Here is an 11,270-nt window from a genome sequence, read left to right as displayed (position 1 = left end):
GTGTAAGTATCACTCGGCTTGTATTTAACGCCAAATGATATACATACCTACTTAATTATTATCCGCAGTGTTAATATTTTTATTACTTACTCGTACGACGTCACACATAGATGCGTTATTTTGTGGAAATTGCGGACAGGAGATGCGCTGCGCTTTCACCGACTTGTATTGTGTTGTCGTCGCTGCTACGGAGCAACTACACTTTATTAAAAATAATATAACGCTCGCTGGTTTCGTGGCCACAGAGAAGAGTTTGCGAGCGAAAGTTTTCTCGGTCTCGAATCAAGTTCATTAACACGGAGACAGTCTGTACGCGGCGGCCGACCGTCACGCGCGCTTTTACCGAGTAGAATAAGACCAGAAGACCGAAAGACTTGAAGACCAGTAGACCAAAAGACCAGGAGAATAAAGAAGCAAAACTTGGCAGAATAGTCGGCAAAAGACGAGTAGACCAGTAGATCAGAAGACCGTGCATGGATATACGATGAATTATCTCATCGTGCTTATCTTGTGTTGTGTGATGCCGACGGTGTTGCCCGTCAAATATCTGCCCAAATGGAAGAAGCAGGTTAGTTAGGAAAGTATACTGGGTCTACAAAAGAGTAAACATTGGGCTATTCCGAAGGCAAGCAACAGAAAAGTGAAAATTCGTTCTAAAATTCACTCATAGCGGCAAATCCACTGTAGATATATTAATAATGAAACAGATAATTTCAGAACCATTTTTTACTGTACACAGCTCCTATCCCTCCCTTTCGGAAAAGCCTTGTCGTTTGTACCATCGAGGAAATTGATTCCTAGGCAGTTGACAGACCAACGTCATTTGGTCGGATCATGTTAATTCAATGTTATTTGTGATCTGGCTGGGCTTGACGTAACACGACCAAACTACGTGCCCCCATCTGCCTAGGAATCAACTTCTCTGATAGTACTTAAAACATTGAAGTTGGTCAGTAAAGATCTTTGACTTATAGAGTGGATCCTGTTTTATGGGAACCCAGGACCATGTTCTGACTTTCGGTAATCCAAATACATCATAAGAGTACGATTGTCGAGAGTTAGTAGCGTGGTTTTTCTATGCATGTTTGTGTGATGTGGTTTTGTTTTAGTTGTATGTTCAAATACAAATAATTTTTAGACACAGCTTGGCCATTTCGTTAGTACTGCTCGGTGATGGTCGATCATCATCTGTCATCAGTAGAAAACAAAAATTGTAGAATGTAGAGCGCTCATCGCGAGGTAAAACCTAAAAACAAGTTACATTTTAAAATAAGGCAATAAGACATCTTTTTCTTACCAAAACATAATATTATGAATCACCTATAATCCATGTAGGTAAATAAATACTTTGTAAATACTTCAAAATTGGATGCTAATCGATACATCTTAAACTAAGGAAATCCACGCGACTCCGTATAAGGCTGTTTCCTGTCGCAGGAAAACCGTTTTTCGCCGTAATTTATTGGGCCAATTTGGATGTTTCAAATACAGACCGATCAGTAACAAGCCTAGCATTTGGACGTTAAAGCGTAGAGAAAATTATAGCAGTATTTAAATACTAGTTTAACATACCGAAAGAACCTACGATTTATACTACCTTTTAAAGGAGCGACAAAAAACTGTCTGGTGTGGACGAATTTTTTACATACGTGCTCTCAAAATGTGGATTTTAAATGATTAGTCTGTATGGACTGGAATCGTTTAGAGTCCTCAATTTTAGAGCACGAGTGCAAAAAATTCGTCTGACGGTCGACGGAAGTAAAAGCCGTTCTTTTATATTTTATATGTTGTTTGGTTGATATTCTGTTGATTTGAGTTACTTTTGATTAGCAAGATATAAATATATTAATATTGTTTTTAAATATAATCCTAAACAGTGTACATACGGGTCCAATTTTGATATTCCTGAGATCTGACAAAGATCGGATCTTTGCAAGCATGGTAGATTTTCCGTTGCAAATTTTTACCAAATTACGTACCTATACGTGCATTACATACTTAATACTACGATCTGATCCTTATAATATAGCTCGCGGCAAAACATATGATTTCCTTAGCAATTTCCTTTTCGGTGTCCCGGGAAATATCTATAGATCAATATTATTGCCTCATTTCGCAAAAACATCTTTCAAAGTTAATTTAATATTTTCCACATATAAAAACCAGATAGGCGCGTCGCAATGTAAATTTTGATACAATCCTTTCTAGAGCACACCCGATTAGGCATTGCAGAAATCTAGGCTGTAGCTAGACCGCTTCATTTACATTAATTTAATCTTAAATGTCGGTCTGTCCGTTTTAAAATGCCTTGAAATCCCTAAATATTCATGCCGCGTGAATTTACGATGGTTTTTTATGGCGTCAGGAGACACATGTATAATGTATGTTTATGTAAAACTGCATTTGGTTAAAATGATCTATGTTTAGGTAAACTGGAATAAAAATTACATATCCTTAACCTACCGAGTAGGTAGTAGCTTAATATTATGATAATATATGAATTAACTATTATGTAATGATTCAAGACGCCGCGCCGGGGAAAGTTAGTTACTTATGTAAAATATCACACGTAATTAAAATGCACCCTTTGATACTCATATTGATTATATATCCAATATTAGACGTGGGAGAGCCATGCTTCGGCACGAATGGGCCGGCTCGACCGGATAAATACCACGTTCTCACAGAAAACCGGCGTGAAACAGCGCTTGCGCTGTGTTTCGCCGAGTGAGTGAGTTTACCGGAGGCCCAATCCCCTAACCCCTACCCTATTCCCTTCCCTACCCTCAACTATTCCCTTCCCTTCCCTACCCTCCCGTATTACCCTATTCCCTCTTAAAAGGCCGGCAACGCACTTGCAGCTCTTCTGATGCTGCGAGTGTCCATGGGCGACGGAAGTTGCTTTCCAACAAGGGACCCGTTTGCTCGTTTGCCCCCTTATTTTATAAAAAAAAAAAAAAGTTTGTGTGTCTCCATACAAGCTTACATTTAATACCAGCAATTATTCCTTTCAATTCGGCCAATTCTCGCACGCAAGTGGAACAGCCGAAGGCGATTCTTACGGTTCGATAACCGAGATTCGATTTTTGAGAATAGGCCCCAGTTTTGCCGTCTTAATTTTTATCAGCATTAAAAAGATTATCAGCAATACAATGGCCATGTCATCCTAAATGTTTCATGTCATGCGCCAATGGCATACTTTCTCGCGGCTTTCTCGCGTTAGAAAGCGCTGACTCACCGACAGGATGCATTAAGGAAAATAATATTTAAGGAGAGAGTTTTTGGTAATTAAAATCAGTGTCAATTGATATTTCCTAGAAATCGATGACCGTTTTGGTGAAACAGCGAGAAATGGTGTGAATGGTGGTGGATGTCGGTAACATCGCAGAAATTGGTTCCTAGGCAGACCTATATAATTTGGTCGGCCTATGCTAATCCTGTTATCAGCTGGGTTTGACATAACGTGACTAAATAACGTAGGTCCGCCAGGTGTCTGTGTATTAATTTCTCTGTTACTATACTTTATGTGTGTGTGTACTATTTTCTTTTCGCACGTTTTTATTGTGATGACACTTCCCGCACTCACCGTCATAATTAAGGTCATGTTGCACTTTCAAATAAATGTCGGTTCACACCAGGATGAGACGCATTGCAGCATTTTATATTTTACGAACTCTAGGAGTGTAACAAAACTAAGTGATAATACTTTAAGGTATGGAGGTGTCCCTAACATAGAGTTTTACTGTAAAAGTAGCAGCGCTTAAGGAGCAAATCTTTTTAGGATTTATTTTGGCAATTGCCCCAGCGCGACGTCATGAATTTGCCTACACAAAAGTTATAGTCCGTCAAGAAAGTGAAGAAATTAAAAAGTGGCAACATCGTAGTGTCATCCCTTTTTCTTAGATTGATTTGAAAGGGATGACACTACGATGTTGCCACTTTTTAATTTCTTTACTTTCTTGACAGACTATATTATAAAAGTTACTCTTTCAACCACAGATTTTTCGACGCTATATTCATAGTGAACTCTATACAGAGGTCGACTCATAGATACCCGAAAGTAAGTATTGGTCTACCAGAATCTGATGGCAAAAAGTGAGAAAATAAATTGGAATAAAACATTTTGATCCTTTTTTACCTTATAGCGGCTAATTCTGTGTGTGAAACATGCAAATTATAAAAATTTATCCAATGTCCAATCTAGGATATTTTTTTTAAAATCTGCCATCAAAATTTGCTATCAGATCCTGGTAGACCTACTTATATTATAACTTCGTTTTGTTACATCCTGTATAAAACATACACTTTTCATCGCCATACTAATAATGCTGCTGCAGCGCACTGGGCTATTGCAATGAAATCTGTGTTTTGTAGTAAATAAAGTCCAATTTTGAATCGCTATAATTGTAGAGCTGCGTCGCATTTCGATGTGACCTGACCCTTACACAAAGCACTATCACCTCAGAATGATAATAATGTGTGTCTAACAACTTTTACTTCCCATGTCTTGTACTCTTGAAATAGGCAAAAATCAGGATGTATCTCTTGATGTGGATGTGGTCAGATCTCCCGAGAATATTTTTGTTAAATGTTACTGTATGTACCTCACAGTAACACTTAGCAAAAATATTCCCAGGAGTTCTGATCTCATGTCTAAGTTTTTATCCATCAAGCCATATGAAACTGTTTTACCCATCAAAGTCTGAGTTTTGCCTAGTTCTTTGTCTGTTTTACCCATCAACGTCTGAGTTTTGCCTACTTCTTTGTTTTACCCACGTCCGAGTTTCCTATTGTATCTAACTGCACGCACTAAGCACACCATACGGTACTAGCACGGGGTACATCGCAAGAGTGTCCAGGCGTGCGAGCTGCCCGCGGTCCAGTCCGAGCACAGCCACTACGTGTGCGACGAGAAGGGCGAGCCCAAGTGTCTGCCCGGCTGGCAGGGAGACCTCTGCGACGTGCCGATATGCAAGAAGGGATGTGATCCTTTACAAGGTTGGTAAAACTAGGGCTATGTTGCTGTCGCTAACCCAAGAGCCAGCCCTAGTAGACAAGTGGCAAGCGATTATCGTAAACGCTAACGAAATGTATGTGATTTGATTTGACATAAGTCATCGCTTCGCTAGCGAATACTAATGTCAAATCCCATACATTTTGTGGCGTTAGCGTTGGCGTTTACGAAGCGATGACTTATATGTCAAATCGCATACATTTTATAGGCAAACATTCAACTTTTACAAAATGACGAAAGGCGCTGGTTCTGGGGTTGTTATTTATTCAATGGCGTCAAATTATAGTGTTTGACGGTAGGTTTGACGTTAACCAATCATCAACGCTATTGAATAGATAAATTCCTGTCAAAACCCCCAGAAATGCCTAAGTAATGTAATGTCATGTGTTTTTGATAACAAATGACATCCTCATTATTAGCAATAATTATAAATAAAAGAAGTTAGTATAGTGACTAAGGTTCCCTGATGATAGATGGGCCCCCTCAAAAAATTGACATACTCCTTAATCGTTGTAACCTGTAGCCTTAGCACGGCCACCAGTAGAAATGCGAAAGTATAGACAAACTTTGGACATGAACTAAAGGTGCCATTCCGATCTTTACTGCGGCCAATCGCGACCGACAAAAATTCAATTAAAATGCCACTTTATGACAGACTATAGTATATGTCATAGAGTAGGATATTATTTGAATTTTTAGGACAATAGTCTGTCATAAAGTGGCATTTTTATTGAATTTTTGGGAACGAAAAAAGATCGGAACGGTACCTTAAGTTTATCTCCACAGTTTGTCCATACTTTCGCATTTCTACTGGTGGCCGCGCTAGGGCTACAGGTGTTATCATTAAATTCAAACACCAGAGGAATAGTCAATAAGGTAATTTAATTTCCGACCTATTAATCTACTTATAGGTGTCCACCTATAAGTAGATTAATAGGTCGGAAATTAAAATATAACCAAATGAGGTGAACCTCAAGCGCAGCATTTTTACACGTACGAGTATAATTATTTTGAAGGCGTGTACGGCTTATTTTAATTAAGGTATACACTTTAAAGTAGAGTTAATTACATGAATCGAATTTCCGATTCGTAATCCTAAGTACTAGACGAAATATATAAGACGAAAAAGATTACATAATAAAAATGGCGAACTGTTTTGCTACTCTCAAAAATAATAATTAGTCGATTCTTAAAAAATTATCACTGAATTTTAGCAGTGACTACACACTTGTAATGCACATAATAATATACTATTTTTATTATGCCTATAATCATTGGACGGCAGTATAGGCTGATGTTGAAATGAATGTCCCCAGGTTTCTGCACCCGGCCGGGCGAGTGTCGGTGCAAGTTGGGTTTCTACGGGGACAAGTGTAACAAGTGTATCCCGCTGCCGGGCTGCCAGCACGGCTACTGCAACGTCTCCTTCGAGTGCATCTGCAGGGACGGCTGGGATGGCATCTTCTGTTCTGAACGTAAGTTCTCTCTTCTTATGTTAAGCGTGAGACGAGGCACAATATTTTGTAGGGACGGACGTTTGACTCATACTGCTTTTTTCCTTTGAAGCCAACTTTTAAAAAGGGAATATTATGATTATATAAAGTTATGATTAAGTATATTAAATGTAATTATGATATTCAACGGAGTGTTTCTCGAAGTACTCGTATTTCTTATTAGATTATGGAAGACTACGGATAAAATCACCCTACTCCATAGGATCTACGCATCTCTAATATTTATCTAAAAAAAAGGTTTGGTGCCATAAATAATGATTTAAGTCGCCAATTCCTATCATTTACTGTTTTAACTGCAATATCTATAAAACGTTGCCTATTTCTAGCCATGTGCCGCTCCGACTGCCACTCCACGCGTGGCTACTGCGAGAACCCCGGCGAGTGTCGCTGCAAGCTGGGCTGGGCTGGCCCCACGTGCCGCGCCTGCCAGCCGCTACCTGGCTGCCAGCACGGCTACTGCGACAAGCCGCTAGAGTGCAAGTGCTTACCCGGATACACTGGCTTGCTATGCCAGACGCGTGAGTATTCTGTTTTTAAAAATTAGTTGTGCTCAACGCGACCTTCTGTTTTTAAAATTGGAATCAAATAGCAGCAGGGGTTTTTGGCTGTGTGTGTTTACGTCTCGATTAAAGAAGAACAGTCTCTAGTAATATTATACATACGAAATTGTTTTTGTCTGTCTATTACCTCTTAGGGCTTATACGGCTGATATGCTTTGAGAAACGGGAAAGAGAAAGGATAGTTTTTGTTACAGAAAAATGTACAGTTCCGCGCGATAATCGCGTAATCTAGACTGCACAAAAAATTGTCAAAGTCAAAATTAAGAAATTAAGATCAACGATATACTTTTTATTTTAAACCTATTTATAAAATACAGCAAGACTTTAAAAAGAAAGTGTTTCGGATTACGAAATCGACTTTCCGGAGCAACGTGCACGGTGCATGGGAAAATACCCAACTTTCGTTTGACACTTTTAAAGTAAACATACGGTTTAAACTCATCTAACCCAACCTTACCTACTTATTTTATTAATTGTAGGTAATACTCGGGTTACTAGGTAGTTTCGCTGCTAAGGTCTTGTAAAATAATGCAGCTCTCTAAGCAGTCCAATAAGACCCACTAGTCCACTCAGGCATTTATCGCGTTCAGAACGTTAGGATTGCTTTATATGGGTTTATTATTCTTCCAGCGGTCTGCGCTTCTGACTGACCCTATTTTTTAATCTTTCTGTGCATCCGAATGAACACGTTATCAATGGAGATCAGGGCTCTGATTCACAATGCGTAATTCGACTCGGATTCGGAAACTTCATCGCGCGACATCCAATAAACGCTCGCCGCGCTAGACATTGACCAATGACCGCGCGGTAAAGTTTCCAAATCCGTGTCGAGCGGGAGTCGTGATTTACCCTGCTGTTATCTAAACCACCATTCTTCTTCCAGCGGTGTGCGCCCCCGGCTGCCACGGTGAGCGGGGCTACTGCCGTCGCCCGGGCGAATGCCGCTGCAAGGTGGGCTGGACCGGCCCCTCGTGCCGCGAGTGTCACCGCTACCCGGGCTGCGTGCACGGCACGTGTAACAAGCCCTGGGAGTGTTTGTGCGAGAAGGGCTGGGGAGGCATGCTGTGTGATGAAGGTGGGTGTCTATAACGGCTGAAATTCATGAATATTTTCATTGAAACAGAAAAGGTTCTATTTTGTACATTTTTCAATTAAGCAATACGTACGAGCGATCACAACCATGTCGTAGAGCCTATTAATTCCAAGTTTATTATGTATGCACACAAAAAGGTTTCACCATCTATATTTTTATTGAAGCATTGAATTAAGCATTGAAGCAAGCAGAGGCGATTAAGATCGTGAAGAGCAGCGCACTTTGTCTATAGCTCTGCTCGCAATTGACGATGGTTGTTCATGCTTTCTAAAGCTTCGCTATCATAGTGGCTATCAATCAAATCTCACCGTTAAAAGAGCCTTAAATTTTATAAACCCTTAGAACAAGACACATAGCTGAGTGACATTAAAGAATCTTATTTTTCCGTATTACTATATGAACTATTAACCCATGCTTCTTATATTCCAGAACTAAACTACTGCGAGAAGAATCCTGGCACGTGCCAGAATGGCGGTCGCTGCCAGTCCCTCGAGGCGATGGACGGCCACTTCCGGTGCCAGTGCCCGCCTGGCATCAGCGGCAAACACTGCGAGAACCTGCCAGACAGCATGACCACTCCGACCACTACTACAACCACTAACGCAACAACAACCACTACAACCACGACCACTACCACTGAGGCGGAAGAAGTAGAGGAGACTACTGAACAAAGCGACAATGAGACTGAATAGAAATAAGTTGAAAAACGCTAAAACAAAAGGCTAAAGTAAAAAGCGTTCTTGTGAAGTCAATTGATTGTTTATTTTAGAGTTGTCACTAATTTTATTATCATCGTCATTTCATAATTCATTACATTGTTCATCTCATTGGTCATCATTTCATTACTTTCATCTCATTAATTTATCATTATTCAAACATGTATTATTGAAGTTATTTATTCAATCAATAATTCATCATTTGTTCGTTCATTTTATTCATTAATTTGTTTATTTATCAATTCATTCATCAACTCATTTCGTTTTATCACCCAACTCATTTCATATTTAAAAATCATTTGTCATTCGTTCATACATTCATGCATTCACAGGCGCATCAAATCAATCTTATTCCATCGAAAAATTTGTAAAAAATTTCTTTCGTTACTATGTTTAATTGTTAAGTATTTATTGTTACATAGTTGATAGTATTTATTAATTATATAATAAGTAAATTTTAGTAAAATAAACAATAAAGTAAGCAATAAAGATTTTTATACCAACGTAAAATTCTTTTGTCCTTTCCCTTTTCCGCTATTTTGAATCGAGCCTTATTGAAAAATTGTGAAACAGGGGCCGTACCACGAAACCGTTTTGTGACTCAAACAATCGTACGAGCATGCCGCGTCCCACTCTAACAAACGTGAAATGACGTTGTTAGAGCAGGACGCGGCACTCTTATTCGATTGTTTGAGTCTCAAAACGGTTTAGTAGTAGGCCTTCTGGCCCTTGTACCCAAACTAAAGGGGAATTACATACCGACATTTTCAATTACCACTATGTAGGTTTATTAAATATGATTTCAACATAAGACGAATACGGAGAAATATTAAATTTATTAGTTGAAGCCGCTGTAAGGAATTGAATACGGCTATCAACTTATTAGATGTCGAAATATTATGACGACTGTTTTCATACCTATCGTAAATACTATAATTATTATCAATTATGAGCTTATAATAATTATAAAAGTATTTAGGGTGGGTTGCACCAACTTACTTAAACTATAACTGTAACTTTAACTACAATGCAAAATGTCAAATCTTTGGTAAAAGTCAAACATGAACGCCATATTTAACCATAACCATAGAGCTCGACAAGGCTTTAAATTAACGTGGCGAAAAATAGAATTATGATCGCTGTCATCATACATAAATGCCATTTTTTGACAGTTCTCCATGGTTCTCCTTTACCAGCAGCGCCCCCGCCCACGTTCATTTAAAGCCTTGTCGGATCAGCAACAGACATCTGTCAAATTCTGTGGTCAAAGTTAAGGTCAAAGTTAAATTAGCCTTAACTATAACCATAACTTTGACCACAACTGTAACTATAACCACGTCTCTGGTGCAACCCACCTAACAAAAAACTAGCCGATTGAACACGTGATGCAATACAATCCTCTTTTTGAATTAATTTTATATTGCTTTTAAATTAAAAATAGGATAATACTATAGAACTTTTTCAATCAAACATAATATTTTGTAAAATCTTGAGTCTCTGCAACTTTTCTCACCAGATGAAAACAGTGCCAGGTTTTCTAAAAAAAATATTGTTTAAGCACAGAATACTGCATAGCTACAACATAAGTTTTAGGCTTAGACGCAATATTAAAGTCTTACAATAATTTTAGTTACATTCCTAAGAAGTTTGTACGTCTGTACGTCTGTAAAAATATGGAGCGGTATCAACATAACTAACTGCGCTGTCAAATTAAGTCCACTCATCAGGACCAACTTAAATGGCATTAGTTATTTTACTTATTTCAAATGATAAACCAGATCTACCATACACATCAATTTTGAACCACGAATGACGAATGACGAATATGGTCACAATTTTATCGATTATAAGGATTAGACATGAATCATTTTATCCGATTTCGGAGAAGTAACGTAGGTATGTATCTTCTGGAGTTCTGGCGTAGCATCTAAACCGATTGCAAGAATGTTCTATTAGCAAGAATGTGACACTATTTTAAGCTTTGTCCACACTTTGCCTTTTTTTGTTCATCAAGGACGTTATAGCGCAGTCAACAGCGCACGTGAGGCATGCCAGCGACGCATGCGCTCTGACCGTATCCAAAACTTCAAAAATGACACTATTTGCGTTGCGTTCCTTGACGCATTCAATATTGAATGCGCCAATATGAAAGTTGATGACGAAAATTGAAGATGAAAGTGCAAAATGTGGACATAGCTATTGAGTACCTACTAGATGTAGTTATGTCTATTGTGTAGATGACATCCGCAACTCCGTTGCGTCAAAACTCGTTTATCGCGTGGGAACCGTACATTCATAATCATAATCATAATCATAATCATGTATTTTATATCTCCATGCCCAGCAATATTGGTTCAGCGGTTTGGGTGTGAA

The 11,270-nt window shown here is 38.8% G+C and overlaps 1 protein-coding gene across 1 annotated transcript; it reads left to right on the top strand.

Moving 5' to 3' along the window:
• Positions 1-4,649: 4,649 nt before the first annotated feature.
• On the top strand, positions 4,650-8,876 carry LOC121735000 (neurogenic locus protein delta-like). The gene is made up of 6 exons (XM_042125668.1): positions 4,650-4,700; positions 4,833-4,998; positions 6,331-6,489; positions 6,855-7,046; positions 7,972-8,163; positions 8,611-8,876. The coding sequence occupies exons 1-6, from the start codon at positions 4,650-4,652 to the stop codon at positions 8,871-8,873; spliced, it is 1,023 nt and encodes a 340-aa protein (XP_041981602.1). The 3' UTR covers positions 8,874-8,876.
• Positions 8,877-11,270: the final 2,394 nt, after the last annotated feature.

The sequence above is a fragment of the Aricia agestis genome, chromosome 16 (genome assembly GCF_905147365.1).
Source record: "Aricia agestis chromosome 16, ilAriAges1.1, whole genome shotgun sequence".
Classification (NCBI taxonomy): Eukaryota; Metazoa; Arthropoda; class Insecta; order Lepidoptera; family Lycaenidae; genus Aricia; species Aricia agestis.
Note: the sequence above shows the minus strand (reverse complement) of the source record. Positions and strands in the feature narration are given on the sequence as shown.